Here is a 20,991-nt window from a genome sequence, read left to right as displayed (position 1 = left end):
TCAGGGAGGGATCTCATCGCCACCCACTGCTGCCTGTGGGTTTATGCAGGTGGTGGAGCAAAGCTTTTTCTGGGTGGTAAAATGAGGGGAAACAGCCCCGGGTTGTGGCTCATGAGATTCGGCCCAGACAGGTGAGGAGAAACCTTGGTTCAGAGGGTAGGGCAGCACTGGGCAGACACCAGTGCAGCTCTGGGATCCCCATGCTTAGAGGTTCAAGATACAGATGGGCAAACGTACCCTCATTTAGCAGTGTTTCTGGGATTGCACATCCTACCTCCCAGTAGATGACACCCGTGTGCTGGCAGAACGTATACCCTTCACTGTCACGCAGCTGAAAGATAAATTTAGGATTTCATCTTTGTGTGGATTTTTCTGCGGCAAGCGAAAATCGGATAATCCTGAGAGCACGGACTCTGTATTTATATTTCATAAGTGCTCTTTGCTAAATTTGCATTTACTGCCTGCTCCTGAAGGACACTCATCACTTGCTAATCAGGATTGCTGGGCGCTTCTACGGGACAAGGGGGATAAAAGCAAAGTCTTGGATTTTTTGCTGTGATAAAATATCTTGCTGTATAATAGAGGCCCTGAATAATGTGGGAAAAAAAGCAGGCAAACCTTTGCCAGCTAGGGCAGAGGAGCAAGCTTGTTTCACAGTCCTTTTAAACACCAAAATATCTCTGAGTATTTTGACACGAATGCATAAAGATGTTTTAAAATGAACAAATCCATTTCTTATCTTACAGTAGTACCATCTCTTTTCTGTAGTTCTGGAGCCATAAATCCATAAGTTTAAAATGTTTTAAAATGTATTAGCTCCTCAACAGCTTACAGGCAATGTGGATCCGGGTCTAGGCCTGCAAACAGACATCTGCATAGCTTTATTTGTGAGCAGAGCCCTGGTGATGCAATACACACTGCGGGCTGGGAAGGTTCAAGCCCCGAATGAGTATCTGCAGCACTTCAAAGCGGAGAAAATCACTGGCAGTCGTTTCCAAGAAATTGTCTGGTTTGCTTTTCTGTCTGTTTTTCGGAGGACTACATATGTCCAAATAAAGGGGGCCTTACGTGTGTGTATGTATCAAGAGTCCTTGGGCCAGGTGGACCTTGGGCGACCAGGGTCCATCCTGCATCCACATGTCCCCCAACACCTTCCCGTGGCACATTTCCAGGGGCCGGGCTGTCTGTAACCCAGTCCCTGTCTCAGCACTCGCTGTGGGGCTGGGCACAAACATGCCCATCTGCAGAGGGACCCACAGGAGGGGCTGTAGCAGAGGGAAGATGGGATTTTTCATTTAATGCAAGAATATTGAAAGAAATCATGTTACTGTATATTAAGAATTACGCCTTACTTTGATGTAACTTACGGAGAGAAACTTTGAAAATATTTCATGTTGCTAAAGTAGTTCAGCATGAACATTTAATGAAGACTTTTTTTGTGTGTGTGCAACATGCACTAGCACCTTTAGTTCTGTTAAAAAGTGATTTAGGCACCAAGGATTTCATGACTTTGGTGAGAACTGAAGATCTGCAATGCCTTTGCAGTTTGGGAAGGTGGGAGCCAAAGGCTCCAAGGTCATAATATTGTTTACTGGTTTTCTTCTGTCCATACAGCAGTTGATATAGTTTAATAAGCACCTTGTAGATGCACTGAGGTGTAGCAGCAGATTGATACTTGGGCACGTCCTGAGTCCTGGGGTTACGTCGGGCTGAGGCACTCGGCCAGAGTCGGTCGAGCAGTGGTTGCAGGTGACGTGGCACCTCGGTAGCTTTGCTCTTCTGCGTTTATTTATTTCTTCTCTTTTCAATTACTTCTGTATTGACTACACACACAGAGCGAGGCAGAGGCATTGCTGCTAACAGGTATGCCTTCACAGCTGCGTGGCAGTGCACATCACAGGGGTAGAGTTGAAGAGAATGTTTGCTGGGTTTTGAGACAGAGCTGGGTTTGTTTGCTTTGGGTTTCACGCAAAGCCAAAGCAGAGGAAGGGAAAGACTTTTCTTGGCTTCTGTGGGTTTTGCTGACCTCCCCATTTGCGCTGTTTGCTTGTTTCTCAATCTGCCAAGCAGATAGGACCTGATGGCCTGTAGTGTATCCCTTCGGGTAAAAATAAATGATAAATATTCTCAGTGCCCCACCTATACTGAAAGCAGCAGCGCTGAAGAAGCGGCAGCACCCCAGGCTCCCAAATCTCCTGGGAGACCCCCTCCACCCAGGGGCTTGTTCCACAGATCTGCGTGGGCTGGAATAAAGGCTCGTGGTCCTGTCACACATGGCTGGCACTGGCTTATCATGGTAATGTCAGAGCTTGAATCCAGACCTGAGCTGGCTGTACAAATTCATTCATTCCTAGTACAAGCAGAAACAATAATAGGATTCCCCTCCTCAGCGCGGGTGACCCAGATACGAGCAAAGCGCTGTGTGTTTGAGATGCTAGCAAGGATCAGTAAAACGCGGCACAAGATTTCATGCAAAACAGAAAGCGACAATGATCGTGATAGATTTGGGGCGTGGAGAGAGGGGGTTTTGATAAAAGGCTGGTTCTTCACTGAAAACATCTCTGTGTGAAAAATGTGAGCTCTTTGTGTCTTCCTGTACTTAAAATAGACCTCGTGAAGTACCAGGAGCCTTATGTGGGGGCTTCTTGTCAAAAGAGCCTAGCATTGGTTTCATGGACGTGCTCCATTACGATGCTTGAACGTCCACAGCCATCAGCGGGAGCAGGACAGCACTGAGGACTTGTTAAAATTAAAATCCCTCCTCATCTTTCCCAGTGCAGCAAACAGCTGAACTGTGACTTACTGGAGGAGAAGATGCCACTTGTTCCTGAGTTGCATGGTAACTGTGTCATTCACCTGCGGCAGCTCGTTTACCTGCTGCTGGGCTTCACAGGTCAGAGAATTTCGGATGGAGCAGGCTGCAGGGTCACTGACTTTCCTCTCCTTCATCCTCATGTTTCAGTGGTGTAATCCGCATGGTTTGTGTTGTCTGTAGTTTTAGTTTTCCTCACTGCTGCCTCTCAAAATTGACCTGGATACTGGTGAATTAACTGTAATCTTTTAAACTGTTTTAAGTTTCTACTACTACGTGTCAGCCTCTGTTTTACACAGAGAAAAAATAAGCAGAAAATGAGATATTTTCTGTGGCTCTTTTAATAGCCACAATTTTTCTCTCTCCTTCATAGCTACTTGTTTTTATTTATTCCCCCCATGATACCCCTGTGGATGGGACAGTTTGAAGCTCTTGCTTGAAGGCGGTTGGCTCCCATCCACCAGGAAACCTCAGACCCACAGCACTGCTCTTGCCAGCACAGGACCCAAAGGGCTGCTGACATCTCGTGGGCCTTCCTTGTAACCACATCGTGCTAATTTGTGCTTAAGAACTCCGGGTTCCAATTGCACACTTCTCAGTCACATATTGGGCCTGGCGTGGGCTCCTCTGGGAGGAGATAAGGTGAAGGGGACATCTCCAAAACAGGGAAAGAGCTAACACCTCGCAGCACAGGAAATTTGGGGTGGAAAGAAAATGTTTTGCCAGCAGGCACTGTGGGACAGAGAGACTCAGCCCTTGCAGAGGGCAAACTTTGATGGACGATGCCTTGAGCCACCTGACCAGGCTTCGATGCTGTCTGTGCTCTGAGCTGAAGGTGGGACTGGATGGCCTGTGGAGGTCCCTGCCAGCCTTTCTAGCCAGTTCCCTTGCAGCTTTCCTTGCTCATCTTCATCTACAAGTAATTACGGTCAGATTTGCAATTGTCCTGTAATGCAGTCCCACTTTCAATCTATTTTGATGACTGAACAGGAATGCTTTTGATGCTACACGCTGCCAGAAGAAATTATTGCAGCATATTTAAGTAGATGCTCTTTCTTTCAAAAGGATAATGCTCCTCTCTTGAGGGCTGTTCGATTTCCCACATTTCTAAGTGACAATGCTACTTCTGTACCTCCCTGTACACATGTAATACAAATATGCCACCTAGTGTCCAAGAACGTGTCTTACTGTGATGTTGACTTGGTGTGAGAAGAGCCAAGTCACTGATTTTGTGTAATCTTGGAGGAAGTCTGTCTCTGTACAAATAAAAATCAGCCACAGTATGAATAAATGGGAGAAATTCACAGCTTTTTTTTTATACATCACTAGGTTAATATGTTTTCATACGTACTACACTGTACAGCAGAAACTTTTGTTTTTATTTCTGATTGATTTCAGAAAATTGTAGGTTTTTGCATAAATCCTTTAGAAGAATATTGCTGCTTCATGCAAAGTTTAGTTCAAGAGAAAGAATGCCTGAATAAAAGAAGAGGAATTTTTTTTTTCAGATGAGTCGTTCATTTTATGGAAAATGCAGTTTCAATGTAAAGAGTTTCAGCTGGAAGAAGACATCTTACAGATGAGAAACTGTCTTTCATTTATTTCTGTGAAAATATTTGAATACTTTGGTTTCAAAGATTGAAGCAGACCTTAAGTCTTCTCCATCCCCATACCCACGTGCATTCAGTGGTGTTAAGATGTCTTCATGTCTGTCAAAAGTACACTAGCCAATGCACAGACTTTTTTTTACTACAGAGTCACACTGGCAACCCACAGCCATACTAGAATTAGGGAAGCTCGTCTTTTCCACGACACTTTCAACTGATGTATTCTCAGTTATTCTTCATAGTTTTGAGTTTCTAGCTTTCTGAACAGTGAAGTTCCCGATCAGATTTGCAGCAGCAGCTTGTTTGTTTTCATACCACTGCATTTTTCCAGAACCTCCTTCGGACGAGAAGAAACCATCAGCCTCGTTATCATTTCAGTTTGACTCAAACATAAAATGTTCCTCAGTTTTTAATGAACCAGAAAACAAACTGTTCATATTTTTCTGACCGAGATACTTGTCCCTCATAACAAACGCCTAGTTTCAGCCATGTGTGTTTGAAGGGTCTGTTTGCAGCTGAGTTGTAGACACCAGCATCAGGGTTCGTAAGCAGGACCTGGCTATCCTAGAGAAACACTGAGGTTGCTAGTATGAAAAACTCTGCCACCATTCAGAGTAAATATTTTAAGTGGCAAAAAATAGTTTTTTCACATTCCATCTTCTTATTTGTGTCTTTGAAATATGCTCAGGTGACTCCTAGATTTTGCTGGCAGAAATGTGGTTTTCGGATGTGGTCCCTGTAGCTAATGCAGGCAGCGCAAGGGTAGGGGGCGATGCTTTGGTCCTCATTAGACCATGCAGACATATTTAACACTGCACAGAGATTGTAAGTGGATGATTTTGCCTCTCTGCCTTGGAGGGGTGATGGTCAGTTACCTGCTGATCACATCCCTTGTTTGAAAGATCCCCAGCAGCCCCAAAGGAGCTTGAATTGGTCTGCTCGCATGAGAAAGGATTTACTGGTCCCATAGCAGTGATAGACAACAATATGGATTACAGCATTCTGCGCATAAAAGTGTGTTGGTTTTTTTCCCAATAAAATTCATAAAATAATGTTTTTAAATGCTGTTTACATCAGCATTGTGATTTTAAGTAATACTAGTGTTGGAGAAATCTTGCAAGGGCAACGGTGTTCAGGCTTGAGTTATACTGGTAAGAGTTTACCTGGGTGAGCAGGACTTTGCAATATGCTAAGTGAAGATTGAAAGTAAATCTGGAGGTCACAGTCTACATCTGCTAAGGCTTTAGAGCCTGCTTTAGTGCTCAAGAAACACAGTAAGCTGTGGCAAACTCTCACTATTAGCATTTCAGAAATTGAATCTGGTCTCCCCTGGGGGTACCAGTCTGGGAATGCTCTGCAGGTAGTGCTGGATAACCTGAAAAGAGGCAGGACTTAGATCCCGAGCAAGGACAGTAATCACGTTCATTTTTTAATGTGGAAATTAGTCCCTGAAGACAACTTTTAGGAGATTGTTCCAGTACCTCCCCTTGCTTGCCTGCCCTGAGAAGGGAGCCGTGCTCGCAGCGTACCTCCTGGAGCCGGAGGGCCGTGCCTCCATCACTCACTGTTCACGTGGCTGCTGTTTCCTTTCAGTTCATTCAACCACGCTTCTGGCCTCCAAAACTTTGTGTGCACTGACCCACAAGATCTCTGGGAACAGAAGCGGGGCTCGGGCCTAGGAAGGGTCAGGCAGGTAAAGGGGTGCTTTGGGGTGGCTGCTGTGCTGGCAGGCTCCTTCCGGCTGCTGTACCACACCGATCCCCCAGAGCAAGGTGCAAAAGAATAAAACGTAACGTGTAAACAGTGTTTTCCCCAGTAAACACGTGGAAAGGGTGAATGTGTTTTACCAAGCATCAGTGAAATAGTCCAGCAAGCCCCTGCTCAACTCAGCCAAGAGAGCTGATGGAGTAAAATACCCCATGGGATTTCTTCGGGCTGGCTGAACCTCCCGTGGTGCTGCTGACATGGCTTAGATGTAGAGCTGTGGTGACGCTGAGATGTCGCTCTTCTCTTGGTGTCCATCGGTGGGAAACGCTAGGTGGCAGCAAGGAATCTCTGGAAATTGGCCTCCCCTCGTGTCAGTGAGCTCGGACAGAAGCAGTGAGAAACCTGCTCGGGCATCTGATGGCGTTTGTTCAAGGCATGTGTTGTGTCCTGTGTTGTAAGAGGCTGTGGAAGGGATTTCCGTACCAAATTGCCAGGCAGCACTAGCAGTTCACATCGGCCCTAGCACAGGGTTTGCTACTTCAGTTTCTGTATAGGCGTGCCATGACAGTAATCACACAGTAACTACACGTTCTGCACATCTCCGTTCCTAGATCTATTGATAAATTTATTTTGGTTCATCGTAGCCCAGAGCAGAAACCATGCTGGTCAAACTCCCACTAAATATATTCTAAGGAGTACCCGCAGGAGTAGGAGGATCAGGAGACAGATAATGTTGCCAAGCAGCTCGCTTACCTGTGAAGCCAAAGCTGCAGGTGTAAATGTGTTTTTGTCTATCTCCTGCTCCGCAGTGATTAGATCTGGGCTTTGTGGCTCTCTAGCAATTTGAAGCTGCTCTGCCACTCTTCCTGTCTTGTCTTCCCCGTCAGGCTGGACCCAATTACGGCCGACAAGCTCTGTTATTAGGGGAGAGGAACACTGACTTACCCACAGAGACCTTTACACACCTTTTCTGCTCAAGTGTCACTGCCACAGGATGAGCTGTGCAGGCTAGAAAGAATAAAGCATTTCAGATACAGATCTTTGGGGAGAGAAAAGTGAACAAAAGAGATGTATTTAGGGTGAGGACTTGTACTTTTTAATTGCAAAGATCAGATCCAGAAGGCTCTAATTAGCTCTCAGGAACACACAGTTAAAAGAATAGCAAGAGATTATGAATTTTAGTGAATTTTACAGTTTTGTAGTCTGAACAAAACAGTAATTGCTATCTGTGTCCTAATTTGCATTTAATAATTCCCAGAGCACAGTACAAACTTCCAGAGAAGATGCCTCCATGTGCAGTAGCACTTTTTAGTAGCAGGATATATAGGCACAGAAACCTGGTAGGAACACGGCGGCTTCTACGAACCATCCTGGGAAGAAGCTTAGGGGCAGGAGGCTGCCTCTCTCCCATCCCGCAGCCCTTTTATCCCTTCCGGTGCTGTATGGCGTGTTGTGCTGTGTTAGCTATGTGCAGGGACATGGGGCACACCGCCTGGCTCTCCTTCCTGGCTTTCCCTGCCGGCCGGAGTGCTGCAGGACGGGGAGGGAGCAGCAGGTGAACTCACTGAGCATGGCAGGGCCGATCTGCCGCAGGGGACAGAGCACGCAGCCCAGCACATCAAGTAGAATCAAATCAAGATTCCCTGAGCAATGTTTCAGCAGCTCCTTGTAAATGAGACTGTGGGGTTGTCCTGGGCATCGTCCCTGCACCTTCTGCTGCTGCGGACAATCCGCTGAAATCTCTTGGTTTGTTTCCGTGGAGAAGGTGTTTGGTTTGCACTTCTCATTTACAAGAGTGAATAAATAAAACATCAGCTTAGGAAGCTCTTGGAGTCTTGCCTCTCGCTTGCTTTGTAAATTTGACCTAACGCAGGTTTCTGTGCAGAAGAGCACTGTGCTGCATAACCGTGGTTTCCGGGTAAAAGTCACACCGTGAGGGCTAGTCCCACTTGCGCCATTCCTACTGCTACACTTCCCCTTTAGTAATAGCCACCCCTGGGAAGGGAAACGAGTATTTCCTTGGAAATAAAAACTCTGCACTTTGCTATGTGCTTGAAATTATTACGTGTTTTTGTTTTGCTAATGCAAATTCCTACTTGAATCAAAGAGTGAGGTTTCAGGAGAAGATGAAGGAGGCCATAGTACTCAGAGGCATCAATCAGGTTAAAAAACCACACTTTATGTGTGTGGGGCCAGGAATGCCCAATTTCCGTGAAGTACTTTGAAACTTCCTCACCCTTTTAAAGCCATGGGACAGAGACTTTTTACAGATGGCCGTGCAGCACCGGGTGCAGGGCAATTTCCCCCCCTGTGCCTTGGTGGCTCCTTCCCCACCAGTGTGGCCAGTAGGTAGACTAGAAATAGAAATGTAGTTAAAATTGCTTCTTAGAAATTGTCAGGCTGTCAAAATCCTCACTTTGTGCTTTAATGTGTGCATCTGACAAGATACCCCCAAAAAATGAAGAAAACGGGAATCTACCAAAGGAAGTTGGCTCGGACTAGGAACAGAGCAAGAAGTGAGGAGGGGTCAGGATTGACGCCCCACACCTCGTCTCCTGCCCCCTGCACCTGCAGCGTGGCTGAGGCATGGGAGCTGTGGCACACAGAGCATCCTTCCCATGTCTCGTCAGTACCACTTCAGTAATCCAGGCACAAATCACTTTGCAAGTCTGGATTTTTGAGGTACCAGTTAGAGGCACTGGAGCTTCATTGCTTTCTATTGACTGCCCTTAATTGTGTCATTTCTCCTTGGGCAGAAACCTATTCAGGGAACGCACAGCTCTGCGTGAGGCAAACTTTGGTCCTGGTTCATGTCACGACCTTCTAGCATGTGTCTATCTTAGTGTAACACGACAAAAGTAGAGCTGTGTTTCTTGGAGGGCTGGGTTTCTCTAACCTAGAACATCGCCCTTTTCCTGCCATAACGCTCCCAGATTTGCTCTGAGTTTCACAGCCTCTAGCTGCCTCTGAAGTCAGCCCGGGTGGGAAGCTGTGGGATGCCAGACCACAACTGCAGGTTGGGAAATCTTACTCAATTAGCCTTACACCTTCCTCTGAAAAAAATAAATAATAATAACTGGCACAGATGCCCTGGCAGATGATGTGGCTTTGAAGGAGGGAGAACTAAAATACCAAGTCCTGCTGGTGCTCATCAGTAGGGCTGGCCATAGGCTTTCCAAGTGAGCAGTCTTTTTCTTTTCCTGCCAGAAGCCATTGATTTGACAAAGTAGGGAAGTTTTACACCAATGAAAAGATTTTATCCAAAACACGATCAAAAATCTACAGTCTTTGATATGGCTTTCTGGCTTAGCAGATCCACTGCGTACGGTATCAGGCTGAAATGATTTCCATCAGCATTAGGAAAATGCAATGCTCTTAAGAGGGCACTTGAAATTCCTACAGTTAATGTTTCTGAGGAATTTCATCTTCTGGGATGTGTTGTTTTTTTCATTCTGTGTTGGGATAAAAGAAAATTTTGACTCCTCAGAAGAAGTTATATGAAATAGAAATTCTGAGATTTTCAGAATCTGAAATTTCTCCTCTCCCTGTGAACCACTTGTATATCTCATAAGTAATAGATACACTAAGTTTCTCGCTCAAACTAAAACCTTAAAATCACGTCTCACTCTCATTTCTTTTATGTCTGATGGATCTTTGTACCCGTATTAGATAGAAAATCTCACATACTTGGTGTGTTATAAGTAGACCCAAGTAGTTATTTTTGATGTTCAGTATTCTCTAATAACAATCCAAATGACATATAATGACCGTGTTTGTATATTCTTTAAAAAAAAAGGAAAACTTACTAGAACATAGATATTTCAGTGGAATTTTAAAACTAAATGTTTTGTTAAAGTTGCTATATTTTAACATGTCAAACGAATTACCAGTGAATGTGATTATAATGAAATGTTGCTCCTGTTGTTATGGCAACTAACTTTTAAAACCGCTGTGAAGGCTGACAAATTGCACAACGCAGTTTTGGTTAGGCTTTTCTATAGTTTTCGATCATTTTACTTTTGACGATTTTCAAACAGCTGGTACGAGTGGTGTTGTTGAGATCATTATACTTGTCTCAAACCTTTAGCTATACCTTTATTTTGATCCACTGAGTAAAGTATATTTTCCAGGCTGAATAAATTTCACTGCTACGTTATCAACCCTTCCAATAATTAGCATGTGGCCGTGCCAACATTTTCCCAGTGTCGTACCTCTCCCATGCTGTTGGCAGCAGCAGGGTAATGGAGGTGATGGTGTTGCACGTACGCAGTGTGTTGTAACAAGCTCTGCTCGCTGCTGTGCAGTCTTTGTTGGGCAGCAGCAAAAAAATTTTGGTGATGCCAGTGCTAACTTAGGAACATGACTGCGGTGTCCGTGGGATTGTCTTGCGGGTCCCAGCGTGGCTGGCGTGCAGCAGGAGCGCGCTGACACGGCTCGTCTGGCCCGTTCAGGTGAGGTGGCACCACCAGCAGGTTGTGACGGTGTGGAGAGGTCCATGGGCTCCAGCTCTACAGGCTGACTGTTTTAAAGCTGTCTTGCTGCCGTGGTCCCACACTGTGGGACTTGGACAAGCGGATGTGGGGTGGCTGAAAAGCCTGGAGCCCTTCAGAGCAGAGAGGGCAGGGCTGTGAGCAGGGCTCGCACAATCCTGGATGCGGTGGGTAAGGTGAAGGGTGAAACACCGCCTGCCTCGTCCTGCCACAGTGGGAGTACGCAGTCAGGAGGAAAGGGGCTTCAGGCAGACACGGCAGTGCTGTACCGGTGTATAGTGAAATTCAGCAATGTGTTGCCACAGGGGGCTGCAGCGCCAAGCAGTATCAGCAGGCCCAAAACAGGGTTAGAGCGATTCCAGAGTCAGGGCACGGCTCGTGTGCTTAGGCACGGACCTGCAAGGGGCCAGTGACACGGTCTCATGCTCCCTGTTTTCTCAAGTGACTCTGTAGTGTAAATCGCACGTATGGGCCAGGGAGCAGAGGCCCGAGCTGAGCTGTAGCCACTGGAGCTATAGTTTTGCAGTTACCAGAGAGGATCAAGTTAGACTAGAGGCAGCAAATCCACAGCCACGTGAAAGCCGTATCGCTTCTGCTCTGCATCCAATGCAGGTGTTGTCTGCAAAACTCCCCCGGGAGGAATCGTTGGGATGCAAGAAATGAGTAGTGTTTTGTTTTGTTTTGTTTTGTTTCTTATTATTTTCTTTTTTGTACAGAGGGTGAGAATATATAGCATTGGGAAGGAATTAATAACAGAAATTATATAAACTTTGAGGCTTCCGGGTGTAAACCAACCTTTAAATTGCAGGCTTCAGGAAGAAGCATCCTGCCATACTTCCCTGTCTGTTAGGTATCCTTGTGCCTAACTCTGAGTAATAGCTGCTTTTTGGACAGGCTGTAGATCAAAACTGGAACAGATCCCGTAGGACAGTCCTGGAGGGTGCAGAGTGATGAACGACGTCTCTTCCCATCCGGCACTGCTTCTAGCCACACACCTGATGAGTTTTGTTGGCAAAAGGCGTCTTCCCAGGGTAACGCTGTGCAGCACAAGCACGCTAAAATTCATTCTCAGTTTAGTGGGTTTTATTACCATGGGGAAGCGAGGTGTTCGGTTAGTGCACATGGGTGCTGCTGGCTGTATCTGCTTGTTGCCTGTCGAGGTCAGGAGACAGCTGCCCAAATGCAGCGCTGGTGTTTCACTTGCACAGCTCGTAGCATCACTGCTTCTGACGTGGGATAAAGTTTGGCGGTCCTACAGCCAGCAGCTGGCTTTTGGCACCGAGCCACGTCTCAGGATCCAAAGCAGCAAATATACCCAATAGTCTCCTTCACAGTACAACATAGTTCTGTGGCTACAGGAGGCTCCTTCAGTGGTGGTGAGAGCAGCTGGCGGCAAAAGGGAGAGCCTTGGGGCAGCCTCTGGTGAGGGGGGGTCTGCTAGATGCATGGAGAGGTCATGCAAAGCTGAGGCCACCATGCCAGGACGTAGGGGACAAGACATCAGTTTCCTAACCCTTGTCCTTTTGTCACCCCTCAAGACGGCAGCTCAGGGTCCAAATTTAGCTGTCCACTTCGTGTCAGCAGCTGGCAAAAGGAGGTTTTTGCTGCATGCTCACAACCATCTCCAGGAGTTAGGAGGGTCTCCAGCTGTTTTGAGCTCTGCCAAGGCTGTTGCTCAGTCTGAGCTCTCACAAGTGCAGGTCAAAGGCAGACCCTTGACACTTGCACCCTTGGCTGCAGCTGTAAAGCTCTGTTACTTCCCAGGAAAGATGGAGTTTTCTGTCTGACATGATGAGGGGATTGGTTTTCTCCCCAAGGTAGTGCTGTTCACATTTGCTTATGCCAAGGAGTAAAATGTGGTATCATGAACACAACTTCAAATACTTCAAAGGCTTGTGAAGTTGCAAGAATTTATATTCTTGCAACACAAGAAGATAAATTACCAACGCTTCCATCACGTACATTACTTTTACCAGCTGTGCAATGTGCCTGTTTCCTTTAGCAAAAATTGATTTTCAGATATGCATAGGATGTGCTTTTATTTTACATATAACGAAAATGAGGGGATAAGCTAGCTAGAAGCAAAACCAGAATTTAGATTGGCTCTTTATAAGGTGACATTTCCTAAAACAACTTTTCTTCTCCCACACTGTGCGTTACAGAGATTTTAAATCCTTGTCGACTTCTGAAACCACAGCTCCTGAAGGACAAAGGCTGATATATTCTTAGCAACTGTGTAAAGTACAGTAGTTTTAAAGACAATAAATGCAAGGTCATATTAGGGCAAAACAGTTAATTACCCACTTCATTATTGTCAAGGTTAATACAGTATTTGAGCGCAGAAGCTGTTTTTCATCTGCTCTTGGAAACGAGGCAAGGCAGCGGTTCTTGCAGACAGATCCATTATGGCTTATCAGTGCAGGACAGAGCGCTACGGCGGCGCCGTGAAGGATGTCTGCTGTCACCAGCACCCAGAGCAAACGCCAAACCTGTCCGGAGAGCACTGGAAATGAACTGAGAGCTGCAGCCTCGCAGTACTGGCTTTAATTCACAGAGATTGCGTCCCATTGATTTTAGTGGGTGACGGTAACGGCAGCATAAAACTCACCAGCACTCCTTTGTCTGGTGTAGCATTGATCCACCCCAATTGCACAACGCCTTGAAAACGTCTTTTAATGACCATGGGGTATCGACGGTAACGGATCCCATCTTCCCGGGGTGGAACCCAGCTAAAGCTGCGCCTGCTGTAGGGTTTGATTTCTGTTTGTCATGCATGCCTGGGCACTGTACAGGTTTCCATTACATGATCTCGGTAGTCACAAACAAAGGCCTCATAAATCTCAGTGGATCAACCTTTGCACACGATGCCTTGCTTTTAACCATCTAATTACCTGCCGCAGCTCCAAAAATTTTCCAAGTTTAAAAATCTGAAGAACAGTGAGGGGTAAAAAGAACAAAAAAAAAAACACAAAACAACCATTTTCTATCTAAATTCAGATGAGGAAAAATGAGTTCCCTGTTGATGTGGAAACACGCGCTGTCTCTTTCAGTTTATAAAGCCTTTAAAATTGCAAAAACTAGTCACCAGTTCCTAAGGTATTAAAACCAGGAAAATCTATGTTTACATCCCTTTCGATAGAGCCTGCTTTTTCTGTTAGGTTTTCTTTCAAGCTTTTTGTTTTGCTTTTTAAGCTAGAGCTCGAATTTTCCGTCTTCTGTAATTTCTGCTGTTGTGTTTCAGTCCCAGGAGCTTTTCCCCCTGCTCACTAGCGCAGCACAGAGCCTGGCAGAGCAGTGACGGTACTCCCAAGTCCCTAAGGGAGCAATGTCAGCAATTTGGGCTGTCCCTCATCCTTCCACTGAAGTCACACCTTCGAACCTGGGTACTTCTGGCTAACATTAGGCTTTCAGGTTTGGAAATTTGGGCCATAATTATGGCAGTTTGTCAATCTCTGGCTTGTTTCTTCAGAGGGAAGCTGCAGGGTGCTGTGAGCCCCCAGAACACCTTCTCTGGAGCAAATGACTTCAGGAGGGTTAACAAGGCCCAGTGTAAGTGTCGTTCTGTAGAAACAGCTCCTTTGCCTTTATTTCCAATTTTTGATGCTCTGTGAGCTTTCTTACAGAGTAATTACCTTTATTACTCTTACAGAATAATACCTGCCTTGGGATTTTAATTTGTTTTTTAGGCCTAGTAAATGGTGAAGAATTAACTCTGCCCACCAGGGAGGCACCGTGTTTCACATCTGTGTATAAACATCCTAACTTCTACTCAGTTAGAAAAATACTTGACAATATAGAGTACTTCGCAGGGTCTCTGTGAAACATGTCTGTAATTATCTGCTCTATGGACACTACAGTTCTTTTGATAACAATAGTGTTAGGTGTTTTCTTAATAAAAAATAAAAAAAACAAGCTTGAATAGGCTGTCTGATTTGGCAATAGGGGAATCTCTTCACGATGTATTTCCTTTCATATAAGGGAAGTGCTAAATTTAAAAACAAGCTAAAGCAAATAAACATATTGAAGATGATGATGTTGGTGACAATAATAATAATGTAGTGAAGATAATAATAATAATAATAATAGCAATAGTAATAATAGAGCACTGACTGTTCCGTAGAAAACATCCATCACCTTAAGATCATGCTTCCTTTCTTATTTTTCAACAAATGACTTTTACATCCTAGTTTACAGTAATAATGTCATTGGTGTGTTTTTAACACCAGCAGTGTCTGTGCTTGATTGGGATGGTTGCAGATTTCAGGCAGAACTGCCGAGGCATTTTGATCTAGATTTGCAGCGTTCTTCAGGGGCAGGTACGTTTTATCCTCTGTTTGCACCGAAGGACTGTGCTTATACAACGAAGCAGTGCCAAGGATTATCATCAGACACTGAAATTAAATATTCTGTGCTATTCAGCTGCTTGAGCCCCTCACCTGGGCCAGGTAGCATCCTCCTAAACCAGTCCTGGGCACAGTCAGCACCAGGCAGAGACTTTTCCCCAAGCCACCGATGTTGCTTCAGAGACGGAGAGCGTTCGGCAGCACGGACCCAGGCCAGTGCCCACAAACCAGCTCAGCCATGGGGATTGGTCCCACCGCCTCTAATTTCCTAGTAGAGACGAGCCCGAAGCAAATAGAAACTTCAGCTGTCATTCTGGGAAGTCAGTGTTCTCCAGTGGTTGTTCTCAAAGCGCTGGGAGAAATCAAGGGGTTTTAAATCTTCATCTCCTTAACTTCACCAGTCAGGATTAGGTAGCACTGAGGTCACGGCGATAGCAAAGACTTCTTCATAGACTGGAGATTTTGTGGCAGATGCTCTTTTTGGAAAACCAAAATTCCTACAAGGCTATTTCACTATTACTAAAAACAAACAAACAAAAAATAAATAAACACTTCTTTTTTTGTATCTTACCAAAGTGGAGGCTGCCATTTGCAGAAAATCCCTAAACTGCAGGGTTTTGTCATCAATGAGTTCCCTAACACCTAAACCTTCAACTTCGTTCTTCTAAAATTCCTTCTGACATGGGCTCAGATAGCTGTTTGTGATTCTTCCACCCCCCACATCCCATACACATCTGTATTTTTAAAAACTGCTTCAGCAGAGCATCTGTTTGGAGGAGAGGAGGGAAAACTCCCCTTTCCAATAACCGCAGGGGCTGTTCTGCTCCCAGGGGCTCCCTCTGGCTCCGAGGTCCTTTTGTGCAGGCACAAAGCAGGTTGCTCCGGGAAAGCTCTCCTTTGTGAAGGCTAGTCCCACGGAGATCATTACATTGGCATTTTTACTCCTTGGCATGGATTTACACTGGGGAAGCAAGGTGGCAGTTGGGTATTTCAATCTTGTTTTCAATTATAAGCATTTCATTGTTGAGTGTGCTGTTTTATTACGTGATAATTAAATATGAATGATCGCGCATTCATCCTGCCAAAGCGGCTGTAGCCTAACAAAACCAATTCCTCTTGTCTCACTGAATGACTTCGGAGGTGAAAGGAGTGATCTATTTGCTGCTCCTGATTTTTTCTGTCCTATTGTTTCAGTATCGCCAGCTTCAAAATAGCAAACCAGGCAAGTAATTATGGGCATAAATCAGAGGAGGGATCAATGGGAGGTCAGCACTGCTTTGCTCATAGCCTGGCTTTTCTCAGCTGTCTTTTTCTGAACAACAGAAGTATGTTGCTGTTAATTTCGTGGAGATGGGGCAAAGCAGGGCTTAAAGAGGGGTGGGGAAGAAAGGCAGACACCACAAAAGACAAAATTTGCCCCGTCACATCTTCTGATTGCATTGCAAACCTCTCCTGGGTAGAAAATGAGCGAAGAGCAGGATGCTGCTCAAAGAGGGAGGTATTGCTAGTCCCGCACATGCCCTTTTTGGAGGACCATTCATGCTCCCCTGCCTCTGCTGGGGATAGTCAGGGCTCTAAAAAAGAAGTCACTACTGTAGTGGTAAGTCTGCTGGCTGAAACACAAAGCCTTCCGTGTAAGCTGAATGCAGTGTGATTAAAAGATATGACTCGGACTGTGTTTGCCTTTCTGGCCATCAATGCAGCCACCTCTCCAGAGGAGCTCACTGTGAGCTGTGACCCAATTAAAGCAATTACCACCTTGGTTTTTACAGCAGAGCCCTTCCCCACAGCCTCCCGTCCCTGCCCCTGGTCATCACATGTCATCAGCCTGCTTTGCATGGAAACATTTCCTTTTAGACCCCGGTCCTGCACAGCCCTCTTTCACAGACGTTTCTTTGTTTTATCCCTTCGGTGCCGCTCCCCCAGCTTTGGGTCAGGTTTTACAGGGATGTATTTCTGCTAACGCTGTCTCTGCCAGTGTCGCAGTGCAGGAAGGGCAGTGGCCAGGCTGGGCACCATGCTCGGTGTCCAGTATGGCACAGGCAGCATGGGCAGGCTGCAGCTCACTGAGGGACATCTCCTGGGGATGAACGGCCACAGGGACTTTGCTTAAAAACTAGGCGAGTTAAGGAAGGTACAACCTTCAATACTTAGCTAAAGCGAATCAGAAAAGCAAATTTGTTTTCACTAGAACCACACTGATATACGGCCCCGGCCCTTAATCTGTACATCTTATTCTTGCAGAGTGTTTATAAACATGACGCAGCGCTCAATGGGAGTCAGCTGCTGAAAAATGGATGCAATCGCTTGTTACAGTCTTCAGATGGTACTAGCTAAAAATAGTCGGGCTTTCTTGAGGGACATCTGTAGCCAAGCACTGCTTGCTTCCCATCCTAACAGCTGCTTCAGTCCAAGTTGAGAAGTGCTGGGCAGGGGGCAGTTTGCAGTACCAGGACACAACCAGGGCCACCACCCCATGGCATCCATCACGTGGATGTCCCAAAGCCATGCTCATGCACAGGGATTTACCGTGTGTATTGTGAACAGGTAAGTATTATTTTTCCATCCTCCCCACGTGTCTCTAATGCGAAGTCAATGAAGAAGCAATCCCTGGTGGTAATTCTGGCACGCAGGAACGTACTGTTGTGTTAAAAAAAAAAAAAAGACCTTTTCACTATGCTACTTTCCACTCCAGCAGTTTGCTAAATATGTAGAAGTTAACACTGAATAATATTTTTTAGCTTATCCATACTCGGCATATCAGACTCTGCCTTCTAGCTTGCCTTGATGCAGACAACTGAATAACAGCAAATTTAGTCACAGCAACTTTTTAAAACACAAGTAGTGCTTTTAAATGTCTCTGCTATTCAGTGCTGAACACCCACCTCTTAAATTGAGCTTTTTAATAGTGTCTTGGGCTTGTATGCTGAATCTCAGCTTGTGGTGGCCACTGAATTTGACCCTTTTGTTCCTTCATTTCTGCATGTCCTGTTGTAAGTATTTTCTGGCAATGGTTTATTGTGAAGTATGTGACTGAAGAATGTGACACATCATTACGTGTATTTCTGGGTGAATCACAGACTTCTTTTCTGTTGTTTTGTTGGTCAGATACTAAATGAAAGTCATTTAATCAAAGTAATTTTTTTATTCCCAGACTATCGTTAGAGGAAATAAGCCTCGAAAGGATACTTCAATCAACGGCCTGCTGGAAGAGTTCGACAACATCTCCGTGACACGATCCAACTCCCTGCGGAAGGAAAGCCCTCCCACCCACCACCAGGGCAACGCCAACCATGTGCCGAGGCACCAGGAGGAGAACGGTTACATCACGTATTCCCAGTACTCCAGCGAGTCAGACACGACAACAGACTATGGCGTGGAAAAGTACAGAGACAAGACTCTGTATGGGGAAGAGTTAGACAGGTACTACAAAGGGGGCTATGCCGCCAAGCAGAACGGGCACATGATGAAGGTGACTTCCAGGGACATCTATTATTCAGAAGTGACGCCCCTGAAGTCAGACCTCTCCAGGTTCCTCCCAGATTACCAGGCACAGGTGGAGGCAAAGCCCAAACCGCTCGAATATGGAGGCCTAAAGCTGGAGTACCAGAGGATTCCCAGTGGATCCTCGCTGGACTACAGAGACCCCTTTCCTTACGCCCTGTCCCGAGCGTCGGTGCAGAGCGAGTGCCCCAAGGAGAGGCTGGAGTACAGCGATGGCGACTGGGGGCACAGCCCAGGCAAGGATGACTACGACAAGAGGCCGAAGTCGTCCTACGTGGACCCGGCGAGCCCTCAGCCAGCGATGAGGCAGAGGTCCAGGTCGGGCTCTGGTCTGCAAGAGCCAGCCATGCCCTATGGGGCAAGCGCGTTTAAAGCACACCAGCAAGGACACTCCTACAGCTCCTACACCTACCCCCGCTTGTCCGAAACTGCAGCAGGCATCCCCAAGGTAACGTTAAGGGCCCTGGTGACGGTGCTGCCAGGACAGGAAAATTCCAAAACAGGAATGAAAAAAATTGGGCATGTGCACAATATTAAGGGCACAAAGTACCAAATGCGGCTGGTGGCATCCCCAGGAGCTATGCAGCCATGATGGGTGTGGTGGGTGTGAAAACCCACCCACTTTTCTTGGGTATCTGAAAACAGACGTCGTGGACCAGTGGTTTAAGATACTGCTCTTCCAAAGTTACTCAAAGAGCAGTTTGGAAGTGCCCAACTTCCATGGGTTTTACCTGGGATTTCCAAAAGCCCCAAGTTCTGTGGCAGTTCTTGTTGCACCAGGAGTTCATGTGCCAATGCAGATCTTGGCAGGAGCTGAAAAAACAGTCTGGTTTGAGTATCAGATTCTTTTTGCATTTGAACCGTTACTGCTGACATCTCTGTGCTGCTTAGAAAAGCGTTGCTGCTCTGTTGGGGAAGCGCAGCCACAAGCCCAGCATGTGTGTGAGGCGGAGGAGCTGCCTGCAGCTCACCCAGCAGTGCCAGCCCACACAGCCACAAGGCTGACAGGTCTCTGTGTGCATTACAGGGTTTATTAACACGCTGCTGCTAATGAGAGCAGGGGCTTACCCCTCTCTGCTTCATTTTTTAAGCAGTGAAATAAAATTACAGTCTCCTCTCTCACCCAACACAGCTGTAGTTAACAACAATTAAAAAAGAAACAGGCTCAGGATGCAAAAGAGCAGCTCAAATGTGATACCTACCAGCAGCTCTTCTATAGATGCTGAGGCCTGCTCAGCCTCCTGAGTCACACGAGGAACAGCATCCATGAGGCCACCTCGCCATGCTTCCCGTAGCTCGCTGGTTTGTCCAGCTGAGGGAATAGCTCTTTGCTCACCCATCAGGCACATCGCTCCGATGATGACCCGCTTGGTTATTAGATGGAAAAGCCTTACTAGATGACGGATGCCTTATTAGATGACATCCAATATTCTGCAAGAGGGGGTTTTCCTTCAGTGTAGATCGCGCTGAGCATTACCGGGTTCCCTTAGCAACAGGCACCAAGATGAGAGCACATTTCCCAGGGCTGGAATGGCCCTGGTGTGCCGGGACATGCCAGATGTGCTGAGGTTGGCAGTCGTCAAGCACCACCATCCCTTCTGCTGTTCAGTGGTGATGTGAACAGCACGTTTTCGTACGGGCTGTGAGTGCTGAGAACCTGGTCCTGGGCAGCTTCAGCCCCAGAAGTCGTCCCATAGCCTGATACCAGAGGCGTGCACTTAGCCTTTGTCTACTTTGTAATGCCAAGGTGCAGAGTTCTCATCAGTGCCCTGTGGTAAAACAAAACAACACTTTTTTTTTTTTTTTTTAATATAGATTGCATTAAAGCACAAATTTGGGCTTTTGAGTTTGAGGGTAAATTATGGGGGGAGTAGAAAAGTGACCACATCTCCTCCTGTGCCTTTTCTGAGCTTTGGCTATGGTGAGAGGGCTGCGTGTATGCAGGAGTGAGGTGTTAAAGTACGAGTTCTGGAAGTTGCGAGGAAAGCCTGAGATGGGCTATCTGCCATTTCCTTCCTTTAAAGCAATCATTCTGTCAGAGTTCAGAAAGAAGAAGGACAAATCCACCGATAATTCAAAGATTCTCTTGTGCCTGCTGCTGCCAGTTCTACAGCACTCAGGAGGGCTGAAGGCTGAGATATATTTTACAGGGCTGTGAGCACTCCAGACAGCTTGAGAAATACCCCATTAAAATGCAGTAACAACTTTTATAAAAAAAAAGATGCCTCCATGCAAGATTCATTGTGAGCTGTTTCCCCCTTAGAGCATCAAAAACACTCCTACGGGCTCGGTACGTTGAAACTCGATGATTCACTGCTAAATGCAGCAGTTCCAGTCCCCAAACACATCCACAGCTCCTGGGAGCGAACAGCAGTTCCGTGCCTTGGCTGATTGTTGAGGAGGCTTCTTTTCAAGGAGGCATTAGTAAGATAATGGTTCATTAAATGGGTTTACTAAATGAGAATCGGGGCTCGGATCAGATATTGTACAAATGAGATTGGCTTTAAAGAATATTTAAAAGGGGAAAA

The 20,991-nt window shown here is 46.1% G+C and overlaps 1 protein-coding gene across 9 annotated transcripts in view; it reads left to right on the top strand.

The window, feature by feature from the left end:
* The window catches only part of PAK5 (p21 (RAC1) activated kinase 5), a 122,180-nt gene that overhangs the window by 84,123 nt on the left and 17,066 nt on the right, over positions 1 to 20,991 (top strand). For all 9 annotated transcript variants that reach the window (XM_083828917.1, XM_083828915.1, XM_083828916.1 and 6 more), the window contains one exon: positions 18,114 to 18,911. In XM_083828917.1, coding sequence (XP_083685043.1) covers positions 18,114 to 18,911 — 798 coding nt within the window. The remainder of the gene's footprint in view (positions 1 to 18,113; positions 18,912 to 20,991) is intronic.

The sequence above is a fragment of the Anser anser genome (assembly GCF_964211835.1).
Source record: "Anser anser genome assembly, chromosome: 3".
In the NCBI taxonomy this organism is placed as follows: Eukaryota; Metazoa; Chordata; class Aves; order Anseriformes; family Anatidae; genus Anser; species Anser anser.
The sequence above is the reverse complement of the archived record's forward strand: the minus strand, read 5'-3'. Positions and strand labels throughout refer to the sequence as shown.